Raw genomic sequence first — 18,593 nt, 5'->3', positions numbered from 1 at the left:
CAAATACCAAGAGCGATTTGCAGAAGCATTTCCCATTTTATAGCCCCCATCTTTGAGATTTCATTCATATTTAAAAGAGATGGAGATTCAGGGGTGTGTGTGTGCGCGTGTGCGTGTGTACTTTTCACGACTCTCTGAGGCCACAGAGTTGGACAGTGAATCTGGAAGAGTGTGGGACCCGGAACCCAGACAGGGCCAGAAAGAGATTGCTAAACGCCTCACCACCCCCAGCCCCACTCCCAGGTCCTGGCTTCTCAGGGAGCCTGGTGGGCAAGTCAAATTTGGGGCTGGCTGAGCTGGGCGCTAGGCTGGGGCAGGGGGTGGGGAAAATCCCTTGGTCATCCCACGGCTGATACCAGAAATCGATTTTAAAGGAACCAGCCAGTTTGCCCTTATTGAGAGGAGAATTTTCGTTTGTTCTTTAATGTTTTTTTGGGCACAGAGGGAAACAGACATCTCCAGTGGCCTCCAAGGATGCCCCCCTCCCCGTGATTGCTCAAGGGGATTTTAAGGGCCCAGTGTCCTGGTACTGGGTATGGATTAGGAGTGGAGGAGTGAGTGGTCTAGCTCTGGGGAAACAGGAAAGAATGTCTATGAAGGGGGGGGGGCATTTTCTCTGATTTTTGCCTTTATTATTAATTTCTAAGGTTTCTGTGTCTTAATCTTTCTCTTAAATTAAAAAAAAAATTTCTCTCTTTCTCTCTCTCACACACACATACACAGACACACACAGACACAAACACGGTAAGTTGCCCAAGTTTTTCCGCTCAAATCCAGGGAGAGATTGTTCCCTCCTCTCTCTAGTCTCCCCCTAAATTATGACTTCACTATCAGGGATGATAAATCCCTCTCTCCTCCTCTTCCAGACCTCAAAGTCTTCCCTCCAGCCCCGCTGGTGTTTCCTACCCCAAGTTTCCTGCCCAGGCTCCTCACTGCCCCACTCTGTCGCTTAAAATTTGGAAGGTCTCTAGCCTGCAGACGTACCTCGGAAAAGGGTGCCCTGGAGCTGCCATTCTTCCATTCATCCCCCATCCTCCCAGCCCCCAAAAGAGGCTATCTGCCAACCAGAAATCTCCGGAAAGGAATAATAAAGTCCAGAAGGAAACCAAACTGGGATCTAATTGTGTCTCAAGCATTTGGAAGGGGCTTTGCTCTCAGAATTACTTAAGAAGTCCTTACTCTATTTCCTACTGCATTTGAGGGTGCATGTCCTCTCAAAATTTGCTCCAAGTTAGCTTTCTTTCTCCCAGTCCTCTTTTTCCGCTCCCACTCCCCTGTACTCCACCTCCTTGTGTAGCCAGAAGGGACCACAAGAATCCAGGCTCAGAGTGGGGAGGGGTCCACTGCTGTGTTTGGAAAACTCCTCTGCCCTTGGCTTAGCTCCAGGCTGATCCTCTTGCAGGCCCGCAACTGACTGGATGTCCCTGGGTTCTCTCTTACTCATTGTGGCGAAGCCGTGCAGGTCCCACAAGTGACCAGATCCTCCTCTTAACTTCACAATGACTCTCTCTCTCTAGTGGCAGTAACAGCTAGAAGAGTTGGAGGGTCTGAGGTACATTCTTGACTTTTTAATGTGGGAGAGGAAAAGATCCAAAGGTGCTGGTCTCTTAAACCTCTAGAAGCCTGGGTGAGTGAGTCACTGACCCACCAGGCCTAGAGCTACATAAAGTCCAATCCAACAGGTCTCTAACCAGGGTCTGGAGATCTCAGGACAGACTCTTTGTAGCCTTAACTGCTTTCTCTGAGGGTCCTGGCTTGAGCCCCAGCAGTGGGTCCAGCTTGGGTATTTTCTTTTCTTGATACTAATAAACATAGAAAAATGGCTTCCACCTTCCATCTTCACCTCCCCACAACCCTCAGCCACCAACTCTCTAGGCAGGCATTAGGATCCTAGGGACCTCACAATAGGAGACTCTTCAATGGGTTCCTTGCTGGAGGTTAAGAAGGCCAGAGTCCCCCTCTCCACACCAGTTCATCAGGGCCCCAGGAAACTGGCTATTCCAGCCCACGAAGTAAGCCTGACTTAGTGGGCTTGAAAGAAGTGGGGACTGGAGGAGGCCAGGGGCCACACCTGATGAGAGTAGACAGTAGGACCCTTTCTCAGCCCAAAGCAAAGCCAGTGAGTGGGGAGCTATGGGGTGTGAGGGAAGCTTTGCCAGACACCGCCACCCTCTCCTGGAAGGGAGACAATAGCTGGAAACCATCTCTCACCTTTGTTCTCCCAGTCCCTTCTCTCCTGGTCCATCCAGATGGGAAAAAGCAAAAGCCAAGGATTCTAACCAGGACATCACAGGGTAGTAGCTGGCTCTGTCTATGTAGAGTTAAGAGAACAAGTTTTCCAAGCTGCCTTCGTAGAAAAGAGAAACTGCCGGACTTCTATTTTATCCTCTAAGCCTGGAGTCAGCAGTTCTGCCAAGTTGCAAACACTCCTGCTTTTGGAAAAGTCCTGGTGCTTTTTTTGTCTTTTTCTTCCATCAGGAATGGCTCTTCCCCACCCCCGCCCTAAATCTGCAGACACCTACATTCTTGCCTCCTGTCTTCCTCCTACAGGCCTCCTAGCCTTTCCCTGCCCTTCTAAAATGCACTCTAAGACAACTTGAGCTTTTGTAGTTTTCGTCACTTGTTTCAAGAGCCCTAAATCTTGCAGAGCTAAGAGAAGTAAACAGATTTGTTTGTTCTGAACAATAATAATAATAAAAACAACTATCTTCCATCTCTTTTGCCAGTGCATTAAAAATTAAGGCATTTTGCTGGTTCTTCGAATCTTCTTAGAAGTACAAATGTCCTTATCACCTCTTAGCCCCTTCTGCCTATCCGGAGGTGAGAATCTTAACAGAAACTTCTTCGTCAAGTTCTTACAGCCTCTCTATTGCCAGCAGTGTCTGGAACTCAAGCTAAACACAAGGTCTTCCTTTTGTCACCCTCTCCTCAACCCCCCTCCCCTACAAGATGGTCTGGATTTTTGAAATAATCACTCACCGCTTGTTGTCTGTTCTCAAAAATGGGAGGGGGTTTTTGAAAAGAAAGGTCTGGTTCCCCCACCCCAGGTTGGAAACTGGGCCAGGAGATTTGCCAGGAGAGAGGAGGAATAGAGGGTGTGGGGGAGAGAAGAAACAGAGACTGCTGAGACTCAGCCACCAGTCAGTCCCGCAAGAGTGAAACTACTTAAAAAAAAAAAAAGTCCTAGTATTCCCACTGCAAATGAATGCAGAGGGGCACCCAGGAACCATCCCCCAACCCCCGCAAGGCTAAGCTACTTCTCCGCTTAGACAGAAGGGTTTACTAGTGGTGGTGGGGAGCTGTGAACTCCACCAGCTTTGCCTTGTCTTTGCGCTCCTCTTCCTCCCCCACCAAAATCTGAATTTAAAAATTTACCTGTCCTTAAAAAACAAAAGCAAAACTTAAAAGCTCTACCTTCTTTCCTTTCTCAGTCTTTTTTTTTAAACGGGGGGGGGGCGTTCAAAATGCCCCCCTCCCCCATTACCACCATCACCTTCCTTCCTTATCAGGCATCTAAGCTTGCTAAAGGGGGAGAGGTGGGGGTGTGTGTGAGCTTGTGTGTGTGTGTGTGTGTGTGTGTGTGTGAGTGTGTGTGTCTGTGTGGTTTTTTTCCCTGTGCAAAAGCAGAGGCCATTGTTACGGAGAGTAGGGCGTACCAGTCTTATAGGGCAACCGCACTGTGGCGGCTTGGCCGTGCCGGAGCCTGGAGCTGGATTCTCGGCGAGCTGAGCCGCCCGAGCACCTTTCGATCTTCTATTTTTTTCCCGCTCCCCTACCCCCTCCCTCCTGCGCACCCCCGCTCCTAAGCCGAGTGAATTGAAGCGGACGCCGAGCGGCTTCTCCAGCCGGTCTGCCCCTCGGGCTCCCCAGCCGGGGTGGCTATTGGGGAGGGGGGCGACGCCGCTTTAAACAGTGGTCTTTTTTTCCTTTGCCTTCAAGGAGGGGAGATTTCTCGCCTGCCGCTCGCGCTGGGGCTCGATGTGAATATATATTATGTCTGCCTGTTCTCCCCTCGTCGGTGGCTAAGGTAAGCTGGACTGAAATAGGCTATCAGTTTGTGAATGGCGGAGAGTATGTCTCAATGATTTATGGCCCATATGACTCCAATCTCGGTTCAAGAAGAGTTCACAAGCTTTAAGCTTCCTTCCACGCAGCGACTCTCTCTCTCTCTCCCTCTCTCTCTCTCTCCCTCCCTCCCTCCCTCTCTCCCTCTCCCTCTCTCTTCCTGCTTCTTTCCTTTTCTCTTCTCTTTTCTTTCAGCAGCCAGATCTGGACTGAATTTTCGCCCGGCTGCTAAGAAGAGCCTAACCTTTTTTCTCTCTTCCTTTTTTGTTCTATTTCTCTTCTTTCTATGTTTTTTTTTTTTTTTTTTTAAGTCCTGAAAGGTGGCCTAGCCCCTCTCCCTGGTCTTCCCAGCTATTGTTACTCTCCCAAGCTTTTGGGGGCGGGGGTTGCTTGGAAAAGTGGGTTTCTTGGGGTGGCTCACCGCCCTTCTCCAGTGAGACCCTGGGGGGAAGCCGGGAGCCACCGTCTCCTTCCCTCCCTCTCTCTCTCCCGAGGAGCCAGATGGAGCCTGGATTTTTTCAACATGGAGGCAAGGGAAATAGACGTGTTTGGCTTGGTAGAACTGCACCCCACCCCGCTTTTCCTCGATCCCCAGGTTTCGGATCCCCTGGGCACCTCTCCTTCTTCTCACTGTCCCATCAGCCGGGCCTCTGTGTGCGCCCTCCGGCCGGCCGGGCCTGACAAAGTCCCGGTGTGGAGTTGCTAAGGCGCCTTTTAATTTAGTTACCTTCAGCGCCCAAACTTGCTGCCGCCCTAGGGCTGGTCCTCGGCCGGGTGTGCTTGGAACCTGCCGCTGCTAATCGTTTCTGCGTCCTGAACGCTTCTCTTCTCCTCCTTGGCCAACATAGCTTGTCGCCAGGCACCATGGCAGCAGCAGCCGAGACAGCCCGGCGGCGACAGCGGCAGCCAGGGACTAACTCCATCCACAAACCTTCCCGGCCCTTTCTGGCTGCCGGTGGAGCCTCCATTCTTTCCTATCACGTCTCTAGCTTCTTGCTTCCCACACTCGCCTGGCCTCGTTTCTGTGATGGTTTGCGAGTTCATTGCAGGGGGAGCGACAGGAATTTCGGCCCCAGGCGTCTAGTCAAATTATTGTTTTATTATAACTATCATCATCATCATCATCATTACTGCTGTAACAATCATTTAGACTAAATAAAGCCAGGGCCCAGCCAGCCAACCCCCTCCAACGTTTTTATTTCATTCTCTTATCTATTAATAACAAACTCAACTGATGCCTGTTAATTAATTCCCCCTTCAACCAGGGCTGCTCCGAGGCTAATTTTGGTTAAATCATCAGAGGCTAATGGTAATAATAATAAAGGGATTGGGTCAGCCTGGTCAATTGAACTCCAGTTCTCCTCCCTGGAAGGACCTCCTGCTTTGCAGACCCCTGTGTGTTTCCCAGAAACAAATTCTTCCCAGAAACCAATCGGAACTCAGAGTTACCCAGCTCCCTTTTGAGTATAAATCTGTGCCATTAAGAAGGGGATTTATGTGTGGGAGGGATTTCTTTCACCTGGACTCCCTTTTTATTTTCCTATTTTTAGTTTTCTTTGGAGTTGACTAGCTGGGCTGAATGAGATTTAACTAGTCCAAACTCATATGTCAGAAGAGAGGGTCAATCTAAAGATTCTATGAAAAGTGATGGTGAGGAGTTGAGAAGACAGATTTGGTGAGCTTGGGGGGATGTAGTCAGAAGTTTCGGAAGAAATACACAAAATCCTGTGACAGCTTGAACCTTTATTTTTCCAGCACACTTTTAAAAGCCTGCATTAAACTAATGATTTTTTTTTTTTTTTTGGCCTCAAAGAACTTCAGTAAACAGGGGCACCCAGTTTCCAGCCCAGATAATATTGCTTAGATTGCTTTGTTTACTTTCTTTTTTCTTAGGGGAAAAAAATTTCTGTTTTAGAAAGCACTTTCCCATCTCTTTGTAGAAAAGTCCAGCAGTTACCCAGTTTCTTTCTTCTTTTCTTCTTTTGGAAAAATCAAAGGAAGCAGACTGTCAAGGAAAGGGTGGGTAAAAAAAATTATGCCTGATGAAAAAAAACAGAGTGGGGGAAGACCTAGCCAAATGGTCACAGCACCAACCAGTCCCACCAAAGAAACAATCCTGTTCCATTTGGGGGCCCCATGGGGGCCGCTGGCTGTGGGATCCCAGACTTGGTTAGCAAACACTCAGACTGGAGGTGACGGTACCTGCAGCAAAGGCCATGGAGGCGGCTCAGTTCCACTGGCTCTGGAGGTTAAAAATCTTCAGGAAGTTTTGGGTCAGGGTGCTGCTTCTTGAGATGGGAGGGTAAGGAGAGGCTCCCTCACACCAGAAGGTTCCCTGCTCAACTTGCTTCTTCCTGCTGCCTCTTCCAGCGATCCTCAGCCTCAGTTTTTTTCTCCAGGTTAGACTCTGCTTGGATGAAAGGGACCTAGATGGAGGCAAAGGCAGGAGGCCTCTCAGCTCAGAGGAGGGTGTTGATGATGCCTTTATTTTGGAGTCCCCCGCCTTGAGCCACCCTATCCCAGAGTTGGGGGGCGGGTGTAGGGAGAGAGAAGAGAGGTCAGGGGCTAATAGGCAGGCAGGAGAGAAGCCATGGCCCTTGCCATAGTAAGATTCTATATCCAGGGAGTTCCCAAAGGAGTGGAGTCCTTATTTTTTTTAAGTGAAGATGAAAACTGGTGGGCTTTTTCTTTTAAAATTAAAGCACTGATATAAGAAAAATCCATTTCAGGCCAAGCAAGTGGCCTCAGCATCTGCTGTGAAGATGTTGGGTGGGGGAGAAGAAAAACCCTATTGATGTCAGTTCCCTTTTCAGTTCCTAAGATGGATTCGAGCCCCAGTCCTCTTCTCCCCGTGTCTCTTCTCTCACCCCGCAGGTCAACCGCTACGAACAGATCCCGGGAGGAGGGGGGCAGAAAGGGGGGGGGTCCGGCGTGCCACGTGACCCCAAGGGGTGCCAATGTCCGGTCGTGAGGGTATCTGGCCCTTGCAAGTTGCCACCCACCACCAGGGCCTCACCCAGCGATGCAGAAAGCCACCTATTACGACAACACCGCCGCCGCACTCTTCGGAGGCTACCCCTCATACCCTGGCAGCAATGGCTTCGGCTACGACGGTCCCCCTCAGCCCCCCTTCCAGGCCGCCACGCACCTGGAAAGTGACTACCAGCGCTCAGCGTGCTCGCTGCAGTCCCTGGGCAACGCCGCCCCGCACGCCAAGGGCAAGGAACTCAACGGCAGCTGCATGAGGCCGGGCCTGGCCTCGGAGCCCCTGCCGGCCCCGCCCGGCTCGCCCCCGCCCAGCGCCGCACCTACCAGTACCACTAGCAACAGCAGTAACGGGGGCGGTCCCAGCAAAAGCGGCCCCCCCAAGTGCGGTGCCGGCTCCAACTCCACCCTCACCAAACAGATATTCCCCTGGATGAAAGAGTCGAGGCAAACGTCCAAGCTGAAAAACAGCTCCCCTGGCACAGGTACCGGCTCTCTGGCTTCGTCGTCGTCAGCTTTTGTCCCGGCCAGGAATGTCACTGTTATTCTAGCACCCAGCCCCTAGGCGCCCAGGCGGCGGCGGTAGCTACGGCGCATTTCCCGTACCCCCCCCCCCCTGGCGACCCCTGACCCCGCCAGCACCCTCTCCGTCCTGCCCCCCTCCACCTGAACTTCTGAGAGGTCCAGAAGGCCAGGTGCTCGGCCTCAGCCCTTTGCAAGGCCGCAGAGTCACGAGTCGCTGCCAGTAGACGCAGAGTCGTCAACGATTGATTGTTATTAAGTATTACTACTGTGGGTATTAATCACAATCGCTCGGGCGGCCCGCGGTCTTGGCCTCCAGGCATGGCAACCTCTTTGCCCCCCCCCCCCCATTTCCGTGCCCTGCCCAGAATGTCCAGACTCGCCCAGGGGCTCTCCTCAAGCACCTGTCTGGGCCACAGGACGGGGCGTAGTGGAGGGCGGAGGAGTGTCTTCTACACCTGGAACTAGGGATAAAAGGGGGGAGAAAGCGTGTGCGAGAAAATCCAGCCCTAAATAAATGGCCATGCGGCTCTGTCTGCGTGACATGATCAAATTTTCATAAGCTGGGGCAGTGAGAGGAGAACAGGTCTCTTAATAAATGCCACTATTATAGAGTGTCCGCTAATGCGGCGGGTGGGGGCGGGGGGCGGTGGAGAGGAGGAGGCGGGGACGCAAAGGGGAGGGCGGCGGGGCCTCCGAGTCCAGGCCTGGATTTATTAAGAAACGATGCATTCAATTTCGGCGTGTTCAGTAATTATCTTTTATTTCATTTTCTCCCCTTCCCACCCCTCCCCCTCGGGTCCAGCGGAGGGCTGCGGCAGCGGCGGCGGAGGAGGCGGCGGCAGTGGCAGCAGCGGGGGCGGCGGCGGAGGAGGGGACAAGAGCCCCCCGGGGTCTGCGGCCTCCAAGCGGGCGCGGACGGCGTACACGAGCGCGCAGCTGGTGGAGCTGGAGAAGGAGTTCCACTTCAACCGCTACCTGTGCCGGCCGCGCCGCGTGGAGATGGCCAACCTGCTGAACCTCAGCGAGCGACAGATCAAGATCTGGTTCCAGAACCGGCGCATGAAATACAAGAAGGACCAGAAGGCCAAGGGCCTGGCCTCGTCTTCGGGGGGCCCCTCTCCAGCCGGCAGCCCCTCGCAGCCCATGCAGTCCACGGCCGGCTTCATGAACGCCTTGCATTCCATGACCCCCAGCTATGAGAGCCCGTCCCCGCCCGCCTTCGGCAAAGCCCACCAGAATGCCTATGCGCTGCCCTCCAACTACCAGCCCCCCCTCAAAGGCTGCGGCGCCCCGCAGAAGTATCCCCAGACCCCGGCGCCCGATTACGAGCCTCACGTCCTTCAAACCAACGGGGGCGCCTACGGGACGCCCACCATGCAGGGCAGCCCCGTGTACGTGGGCGGGGGCGGCTACGCGGATCCGTTGCCGCCCCCTGCCGGCCCCTCCCTCTACGGCCTCAACCACCTTTCCCACCACCCCTCGGGGAACCTGGACTACAACGGGGCGCCTCCTATGGCCCCCAGCCAGCACCACGGACCCTGCGACCCCCACCCCACCTACACAGACCTCTCCTCTCACCATGCGCCTCCTCCTCAGGGTAGAATCCAAGAAGCGCCCAAGTTAACACACCTGTGATGGGAGAGGGACGGCTGAGGGGCAGGTCTTGGGGTGGAGAAGACCCAGGGGGGGCGGGGGCTGTGGAGTTGGGTGCAGTCGGGAGGTCTGAAAGAGGAGGCAGGGAGATGGCAGCCAGGCTTCCTGGGAAGAAAGGGCCTGGAGCTCCTTCCCCTCCCCCTGGCCTGAGAGGTTGCTTTTTAAGTCCTGCAGCTCTTGTTTAGTCTGCCTGCCAACCCATTGGAAAGGAATCTACAGCAGATTGGAGATGACCCCATCAACCCTAGGCCTCCAGCAATATCCAGTTGGAATTCCACCTTAGGGAGTCGGGTAGAGGAAGAGGAGATAGGGAAACAGGCAAAGAAGCACATTTTAAAAAACAGACAAGATGGCTAGGCCATCACCAGCCAACCAACCAACTTACCTTCCATGTGGTTAATTCCCCCAAATCTTGATTTTTCTTTCCTGGCAATTCTCCTTTAAAAAAAAATTTTTAATACATTTCAAAACCAAGGGCACAAAGCATGTCCCCCTCCCACTTTCCTGAATCCTCAGATTTCTTCCCATGATAGGAGAAGGTTGATTGGGCACTCCATTTCTAGTCCCATATTTTTCTGCTCTAGGACATTAATATACATACCCCACCCCTATCAATTACACTCTTCAGAGGGCTCAGGGATGGTGAGAGATCCTGAAAGAGCTGTCTATATTATAAATATATATATATATATTTTCTTTTATGGCAAAGCTGGGAGGTGAGGGCAGGCAAGTTGTCAGGACTAAAGGTCTGCCCATTCCGCTGGACTAAAGGTCTGCCCATTCCGCTGTCTCCCATCTCAGCACCAGGTCCATCCCCCTCTCTTCATAGAAAGCAGTCGGTGACAGCGAGGTTCTACACTTTTCTTTTCTTCTGTTGCTCTCTTGACTTAACGTGAAAACAGGGTATATTTTGACAAACTGTCCCAGGCGGGGGCTGCAGCTGGGCCTGTGTGCCTTGCTCAACCCTGGACAGGACACTTTTGTTGCACTTAGAGTTTACATTTTAATGGATATAAAAACAACTGTGAGAGATGCCTGGGCCTGCAGGAGTCCAGCATTGCTCAAAAAACGTGTGTTCTAGTGAACATTTTCATATATATTTATTGGTTATAGCTTGTTAAAATATTTTCTTTTTTTGTATTATTTATCCCCCTACCATATTATGTATTTATATGAGGAAAAAAGGAAAAAATTGTACTTTTTTTTTTTAGTATTTACTTGTTATAAAGGACGTTGTGTTCCCTGTCATGTAAAACCAGCTATTTTAGTTATTGTACTCTAGAAAAAAGCTATAGATTTATGTTAAACTTGTACTTATGAACAATTGTAATTAGTTCTAAAAGGCATGAACTCAGCTCCTAATTGTCACTGTATAGTCCTGAATTTGTAGAATTAGAGTTAATTCCCTCTTGGAACTTTCTTTGTTCTTCTGTAGTTACTTTTTTTCCTTACTTAAAAGGGTTGTCTGTCATATAATTCTTGAATAAACTTTCTGTTATCAATTTTATCTTGTCTTGGTGGTCCAATTTAGATAGCAGAGCAGCAGGCTTCTGACTGCCAGATTTCCCCAAGGGAAGAAGAATGGTGAAGACCCTATCCTGGCCTTTTTATGCTCCCCTGCTCAGGGCCCTACCTCGCCCATCTGTGTCTCAGGTTTATTTGGTTTTTCTCACACAAGCTTGGAACATTCTGCCAACTTCTTAAGATTTAAGTAACAAGTTTGGGGCAAAGGGAGACTAGGGGACTCTCTCTAGGTCTTTTCTGTTTGGCTTCTTCGCCTCTCAGTTTTTCCTCATTGATTGACCTTTTGTCTTTTTGCTGCTTTGGCCACAGCCTCCTCGCTGCCCCCTCCCCCCACCCCCCCCCCCAACCCATCAACAACAACAGAAATCTGGCCCATTACTGCTTCTTCAACCTAAACTTCACAGTTCTCTTCCGGAGCTACAAAGAAGTCGTCACGTGACCCGAAGCCCAACCACCATTGGGTCTAAAATGAAAACAAAGGAAAATGATTAATCTTAAAAAAAAAATTCTGAGGCCTAGACTTCTCAGGTCAAACCTTAAAACTAAAGTGAAATTAAATCACTAAATAAAACTCAGGGCAGAGGGAGAGGAGGCCTGTTTGATTTCCCCTGCCAGGGTAAGGGGAGAGGAGGAGGGTGGGAGAAGCTATGGATCCAAGTATACATAAAACGGTCCCCAGGCTAATGTGCCGCTCTGTTTCCACGATCCTTGGGAAAACTTCATTTCTTAGTCGTGGTTCCATAAAAGTTTTATCACATTGGAGCGAGGATAGAGAGGGTCTGTCAAAGATGAAATGTCACCGCCGCGTCGCTGAAGCCGATAAGAGCTAGGAGACAGGGAAGCTGAAATATGGAGCTAATTCGTTGAAAGAGAAGCGATGGCTGCTTGCTGAAGAGTTGCATAATTCTAATTGTAAGCGATGCTCTCGCATTGCTTAATTAGGAGCATATATTTGGTGGTAGAGATGGTGGAGGGGGGGTGGGGGGCGTGTCGGTGAGAATCGTTCCAGGCCCTCAGCCTTAAAGCCAGGGCTGATTTTCATTTTTATGTTGTATCCTGGCAGTCCAAGGTTAGTAATTATAGTCTTTATGCAACAATAAATAACAATAAAAAAGCAACCTGAATTCTTCACCCCATCCCCCACACCACCACCAAGTAGGATTTTAACTGGACTAGGCTCATCCAAGCAGCAAGCAATTTAGCATTGGGTCAGGCTATAATTTAAAGGCATAAGAGCGTGTAAAGTTTGGGATCAAATAACAACGCTCAAGGGTTTTTCTTTCTTTCTCTCTCTCTTCCTCTTCCCTGAATAACATTTTCTGAATGATGTAACTAGATGAAGCGCCATGTTTGGCTCTAGATGTAGAGTGGACTGATTATTTATCTAGCAGGAGAGAGGCAGGCCAAGTCAGAAAGTTTAACTTGAGTTTGGAAAACAGAGCTTTGGCTTGAAACTGGAATTGCAAACAAGAAAAATCAGGGCCACCTTGGCTTGGTGTCCCCCTCCCTTCTCTCTTAGAGATTTCCGCCCCTAGCTAAGCAGCCAAAGTCGAGGGGAAAATATCTGTACAGTAGGATTCACAACACAACAAGGGGGCGGGGAAGCGGCGACTCTGGGAAGGAAGGTTCTCTTGGCCCCTTTTAACACCCAAGTTTTCTGCTGTTCTCTAATCTGGCCGTAAAATCTGTCAGCAGGGTTAGAGAGAGCCGTATTTCCTGCAGGGACAGCCGGAGTTGTTGCGGAGAGAATCGCTCAACCCTGCAGCCAGCTGGAGAGGCTGTGAAAAAACTTCCAGGGCTTCTCAAGGTGGGGGCCGGAGGGAGACCCCTCTTAGGCCTCCCTGCACATCCTGCAGACAACTACTCTTCTGTGCCTACTCCCCACTTCCACCCCCGTCCTCACCTCCAAGTGGCAAAAATTACTTTCTTTGGAGCCGAGCTGGACACAACCGTCTCAGGCTAGTCTGCCCAGTTTTTCAGAGCAGCTCCCTTGGATCTGAGCCCTCCAGAGCCTGCCGTCCCTTGTCCCTGCAGCCCCCACGTCCAGCTCCCCCTTTTTCCTCCTGGCTCTCCTCCACCCCCACCCTTCTCCTCAGATTTCTGTGTCCTTTTTAAACACTCACACCCCCCCACCACCACCACCCACACGGATGAATACTTACCACCACCCACGCGGCTGTTACACTGACAGAAAGTTTCTAGTTCCAGCTCCCGGCCGAGTAGTTGCCATTTCTCTGCTAACCAGCCTTCTCCTCCTTGCTCCGCGGCAGCAAGCAAGGAGGGGGAGGGGAGGCCGGAGTCGTGGGAGTTCTCCAGAAAAACTTTCCACCCAACCCAGCGCCTTTCCTCTGTCCCCATTTCCCATCTGTTTCCCTGCTCTCCCAGAATCACCTTTCTCTTTCGCTAACACCCCCCACCTCCAGGCCTTTTAAAGGGATGGGGAATTTCGGCTGTTCCCTCTGCTTTCCCAAAGAAACAAATTCTTTGATGCCATCGGAGGGAGCTGTCAGGGGGCTAAGATTGATCGCCTCATCTCCTCTCGGTCCCTCTGACCCACTTACTTAAAAATCTTACCCCAGATCGACTTTTCATTTTCTGCTTTGAGATCTAGTTTTCCAACGATTGCTTGGAGCCGTGAGTCTTGTACCCAGTCAGTCCCTCCAGTAAATTACAGCACTCCCTAAAGTTCGCACTATCTTGAACTTCTGAAAAGAAATAAAAACAACAATTTCCCCAGGGGCTAGAAATGAGATATCATCTCTGATCATTATTTTTGCGCCCCCTCCATGTTCAGAGAATTCTGTCTTGTTGGGGATGACGAAAATGGCAAGGGCATTCCTGTGGGGGGGAGTACCCCCTTCCAATACATTGACCTGAGGTTTGAGAGTTACTTTAAGTCGAACTGGGGGCTACCTTGGTCCTGTTCCTGGATATAGATGCAGATACAGGCTTGAGGCTTGAGAGGGTGCATGTGCATCTTAGACCCTGTCTGCTGGGGTGTCATAGAGGAGCTGATGCCTCCAGGTAAGGAGGCAGGTAGACATAGGGGCAGGGGCAGTGCTGCAAATGCTGGGCAGAGAAGACTTCACAGCTCCACAGGCCAGAGGCCCAAAAGGGCTCCTCACTGTCTATCTCACTCCTCTGTGTCAGCCTAGGAGTGCTTGTCGATTTTCTAAGATTTATCTGTTGCTTTTGGGGGGTGGGTTGGGTATAGTGATGCTGATGATTGTAAATCTCTTCTCTTCCTTATTGCACTGTAACACAGACCTTTCCCAAAGGGGAAAACCTCTTTCTACTACCTCTTCCTCCCATATTGAGATCCTCACTCAGCTTTCTTTTTTTTCCGGGGTGGGGGCAGGGAATGCTGCTGGCCTTATAAAGAAAGCTTTACTGTATTAAAAATATTTGAAAAAGAGGAAGACTTCTCCCTTAGGTTCTCTTGTTTCCTGGGTTCTAGAACCTCCCCTCCTCTGAAGGGGATGAATAAAAGGTTCCTTTAGCTTTTCTGGAGAAAGCAGGGCATGGGGAGCAGGCATGTAGGACTGGGGGGCTCATGGTGTCCAGGTCATGGTCCTCTAGAGTTTTTGAATCAATTAAAGCAAATAATGCTCTGTTTTCTACCAGGCCCAGACGAGTGATTGGCCAAGGCGGGTCCCGTGACCATGAATTCCCTGCAATTTCGCCGGAGTCCTGGGTTTAATAGAGAGAGTCCCCATACGCTTGTATTTATCAGCAATATACAATTATAAAGGCCCAAAATTTAAAAAAAAAAAAAAAAGAGAAAACAAAATCTGCCCCTCCCAAAATCGCTGCATCACACAAACCTGGGGGGGGCAGGAGGGGGGGGTCCCTTCCGATCCTCCCTCCTGACGCCCCCCCAGCAGGCCCCCTCCCCCACCATTGAAAGCCATGAATTTTGAATTTGAGAGGGAGATTGGGTTTATAAACAGCCAGCCATCGCTCGCCGAGTGTCTGACTTCCTTCCCCGCTGTCTTGGAGACATTTCAAACTTCATCAATCAAGGAGTCGACATTAATTCCTCCTCCTCCTCCTTTCGAGCAAACCTTCCCCAGCCTCCAGCCCGGCGCCTCCACCCTTCAGAGACCCGGGAGCCAAAAGCGAGCCGAAGATGGGCCCGCTCTGCCGCCGCTCCCCGCCGCCCCCCTGGCCCCCGAGTTCCCCTGGATGAAAGAGAAGAAATCCGCCAAGAAACCCAGCCAATCCGCCGCGTCTCCCCCGGCCGCCTCCTCCGTCCCGGCCTCCGGGGTCGGATCGCCGGCAGGTCGGTAAGCGTGATAGGGGTTGGGTGAGGGGCAGCTAGAAAAAAAGGGGGAGAAAGAGCGATGGGGAGGTAGAAAACGGTGTCGAGCCTGTTGGGGTTTCTTGCCCCCGTCGATTCCAGGGACGAGAAAGCAGAAAAGATCGTTTTGGTTCAGGCCTGGCCGCTGCCAGCATTTTGGGTTTTTTCCTTTCCCTACAGCAGATTTTGGAAGCTGGTTGGGGAAGAGCATCTTTTTCTGCTAAGAGAAAAGGATTCGATTGAGGTTTCACATTTAGCTGTGTGGAGGAGTATTGTTGGATGGGGTCGAATCTGGAGACAGGAAAAGATTCTATCCCATTTAATCTAGCTCTAGAAGAAGAGGGGGAATTTGAGAGCTGGAGGCTAGGGAGGAGAAGAGGTGAGGAACAATCTTTCTTTATGAATCCTCTCCCCAGGCTGAGTTGGAAAGTGCTGAAATGAGGGATCCACTCGGAGGACCTGGGAGGGGCTCTGAGGTTCTGGGGGCGAAGGGGAGCCGCTCCGTAACCCCTGCATGGTCCGTGGGCGGCTCTCTGAATGCTGCGCGTTGACTCTGGCCGGGTCTGACGGAGAGAGAGAGGGACGAGAAAAAAGGCAAGAGCCGTGGGAGCGAGCCGCTTTGGTAGGCGGGCAGGTTGGGGGTGCCGCTGACATTGTTTTGGGAGGATGGGATAGTCTTTTATTTCAGCCGAGTTGAGGTTGGGCTGAGGACACGGCCCGCGTTGACGCCCAGCCCGCTTTCCCCGCAGATGGGCCGGGACTGCCGGAGGCCGCCGGCGGCGGGGCGCGCAGGCTGCGCACCGCTTACACCAACACGCAGCTGCTGGAGCTGGAGAAGGAATTCCACTTTAACAAGTACCTGTGCCGGCCGCGCCGCGTGGAGATCGCGGCCTTGTTGGACCTCACCGAGAGGCAGGTGAAAGTGTGGTTCCAGAACCGGCGCATGAAGCACAAGCGGCAGACGCAGCACCGAGAGCCGCCCGACGGGGAGCCAGCCTGCCCCGGCGCGCTGCGGAACACCGGCGAGCCAGCCGAAGAGCCTGTGGCTAGCCCGGGCCGCCCCTCCGCATTGCAGGCCTCGCGAGCAGCCTGTTGTCTCCCGCCCGAGGTCGCGCAAGGGCCTCCGGGCGCCTCGGGCCCCCGGCCTTTGGCCGCTCGCGTGGAGGGCGCAGACGCGCGGAGCCCGGGCGGCGCGCTGCGCGGGGCCGGCGGACGGGAGCCCGAGCCGTTGCCAGAAGACGCCTTCTCGGAGCGGCAGGATTCGCCTTTCTTGCCCGACCTCAGCTTCTTCGCCGCCGATTCCTGTCTCCAGCTGTCCGGAGGCCTCTCCCCTAGTCTGCAGGGCTCTCTGGACAGCCCGGTTCCCTTTTCCGAGGAAGAGCTGGACTTCTTCACCAGCACGCTGTGTGCCATCGACCTGCAGTTCCCTTAATAACCCACTTCCTTCTCTCGACCCCCGGCCCCCCTCAGCAGCCTGCGGGGAAACCCAAGGACCCCCCTCCCCAAGTCGTATGGACTTCTTTATGTGTTTTGCTAAAATTCAGGTATTATTGAATTAGCGTTTAATCCACCTCCTTTCTTCTCTAAAATATTGGACACACGGGCGTCTTTTACAAATTACACATAAAAAAATCCGTTTGGTAGAGTCTTTCCAACGAAATCTCAGGAATAATTAAACTCTGGGGAGCGGGGGTGTGCTTTCTTAAGAACTAGAGGAACCTATTTTCCTCTGTCTTTTTTTTTTTTAAGCCGTAGATTATTTATTAAAATTCTTTACTAATAGGAAAAGGGGAAAGTATTTATTGTACATTATTTTCATAGATTAAATAAATGTCTTTATAATACGGAAACGAGATAGTGTTTGTGTTGGGACCCAGTCCCTTTCCTCCCCGCACCCACTAGGCCAGGCCGCCCTCTCTCTGTCTCTGGCTCTGCCCTGAGCCGGGTAGGTCCGGGTGTTACAAAAGGGGCCCCTTGGAGGAAGAGGGTGTGCTGCCAACTGAAGTGAGAGCAAGAAGAGATCTCAGGCACCGGCTTCAGAGTTGTGATGGGAGGCGTAGAGGTTCAGCTAGATTGGGAGGGTGCCTAGGGCTTCCTAGGCTTCTCGCCTCAGTGCCCCAAGTGGAATGGAGGAGTTTTTTCCAGGACGCAGGACGGACGCCTGGGGAACTCGAGGTCTGGGGTCATGCGCAGGGCCAAGGAGTGGGGTAGGGTTGGGAGTTTTCTTGAGAAGCAGGGTCCCGTACCCAGGGATGGTCACTGGCCTCCCAAGTGGACAAGAAAGGAGGCCGTGTGGAAAATGTAGCGGGAGCGGGCACTAATGCTCTTCGGGTCACCCTAAGGCTCCTGGGGTTGGGAGGAGCGTCCGAGGAGCTGCGGGGCGACAAGCTCCTGGAGGCCCGGGCAGCGTTGGGAGGCGCTTGGCTTGTATAAAGCGAAGGAGGAGCGAGAAGAGCGAGAGAGAGACAGGGAAGCCAGGAAGATGCTCAAAATGGCGCTGGGGTCGGGAGGCAGGGAGGGGAGGGAAGAGACTGTGGCCGCCATGACAGCCGCCTCAGGATGCGCGCGGCCAGCCCCGGGACCATCCCCGTACCCACCTTCACCTTTTTGGACCATCCCGATGCCTGTGAAGACAGGGAGCCCTGTCTCACGGGTTCCTTTTTTGTTTTTGTGTTGTATTGTTTGAAAAATCAGCCCAATGGATGCTGAGGATGCGAGCCGGACAGATAGTCCGCGAGGGGGTGGGAATGGGAGAGGGTGAATGGCGGATCTTTCTGGCTGGGTCTGCCTCGCCAAATCTGACTTTTGATCCTTCGCTCTGGGATTTGATGCCCGGCTAGAGCGTTCTCCAAATGCAGACCTTCCTGTCTTTGCCAACAACTTCATTTGCCGTCTCAGCACTATTTCCTATCCCTCACCTCACCTTAGCAGGTTTCTTGCAAACCCAGTAAGCGGGAGGCAAGGATCGATCTTTCCACCTGCCTCCTGGTTTGTTCCGGGGAACGTGGAGATTTAAAGGGCCCTGGAAAGCCATCCATCCTCCTTAGGTTTATTTAATACTTCTCGGGCTCAGAAACAGACACCGCAGGGCTACCTCCCCAGCAGATGCTGCTGTTCTTGAAAAGCAGTTTATTCCCGGACCTCCCAGACTTTCCCCTGAACCAGCAGGATGGGGACTTGGAGTACCAGGCACTCAAAGGCAACAACTGTCAGGAAAAGCCAGGAGCCAACACAGGTCGTGACATACAGGACTAAACAGACCCCTGCATGTTTTTTTTAAAATCTGGTCTTTCAGTATGGGCAGTACACACAACTTATTCAGCTGGAATTTAATCCCTTAAACTGTCTTAATATAGAATTCATCTCCTGCATTAAATAATCTTACGCCATGTTAAATTGCACTTATTTCTTTCATAAATAAATTAATATAGAACAATTAGATGTGTTATTATAATAATATCATGTATCTTATTAGTTTATTTTCCCTCATAAAATATATACATATGAAATAATTTCAATATATTAAAGTAATAATACAGCT

General features: G+C 51.7%; 2 protein-coding genes and 1 long non-coding RNA gene across 9 annotated transcripts in view; 2 read left to right on the top strand and 1 right to left on the bottom strand.

Moving 5' to 3' along the window:
- HOXB3 (homeobox B3) overlaps positions 1–10,735 on the top strand; it is a 26,610-nt gene extending 15,875 nt beyond the window's left edge. For both annotated transcript variants that reach the window (XM_006049716.3, XM_025280277.3), the window contains 3 exons: positions 3,940–4,027; positions 6,940–7,535; positions 8,378–10,735. In XM_006049716.3, coding sequence (XP_006049778.1) covers positions 7,088–7,535; positions 8,378–9,210 — 1,281 coding nt within the window. In that variant the 5' untranslated portion in view covers positions 3,940–4,027; positions 6,940–7,087 and the 3' untranslated portion in view covers positions 9,211–10,735. The remainder of the gene's footprint in view (positions 1–3,939; positions 4,028–6,939; positions 7,536–8,377) is intronic.
- LOC102401897 lies at positions 5,794–16,049 on the bottom strand. Of its 6 annotated transcripts, XR_003107826.2 has the most exons (7): positions 15,912–16,049; positions 13,327–13,457; positions 12,915–13,007; positions 11,144–11,215; positions 9,614–9,666; positions 9,154–9,204; positions 8,477–8,615 (listed from the first exon to the last, which is right to left on the bottom strand). It is a non-coding gene; the product is annotated as an uncharacterized LOC102401897 (long non-coding RNA). The 6 variants fall into 6 exon arrangements; XR_003107837.3 differs by lacking the exons at positions 8,477–8,615; positions 9,154–9,204; positions 13,327–13,457; positions 15,912–16,049 and adding exons at positions 5,794–6,070; positions 6,268–6,491 and having other exon boundaries at positions 11,132–11,215; positions 12,915–13,318; XR_006549498.2 differs by lacking the exons at positions 8,477–8,615; positions 9,154–9,204; positions 13,327–13,457; positions 15,912–16,049 and adding exons at positions 5,794–6,070; positions 6,268–6,491 and having other exon boundaries at positions 12,915–13,318.
- HOXB2 (homeobox B2) lies at positions 14,555–18,593 on the top strand. Its single transcript, XM_006049715.3, has 2 exons — positions 14,555–15,034; positions 15,802–18,593. The coding sequence occupies exons 1-2, from the start codon at positions 14,662–14,664 to the stop codon at positions 16,482–16,484; spliced, it is 1,056 nt and encodes a 351-aa protein (XP_006049777.3). The 5' UTR covers positions 14,555–14,661; the 3' UTR covers positions 16,485–18,593.

The sequence above is a fragment of the Bubalus bubalis genome, chromosome 3 (genome assembly GCF_019923935.1).
Source record: "Bubalus bubalis isolate 160015118507 breed Murrah chromosome 3, NDDB_SH_1, whole genome shotgun sequence".
NCBI lineage: Eukaryota > Metazoa > Chordata > Mammalia > Artiodactyla > Bovidae > Bubalus > Bubalus bubalis.
This window is presented reverse-complemented; position numbering and strand designations above follow the sequence as displayed.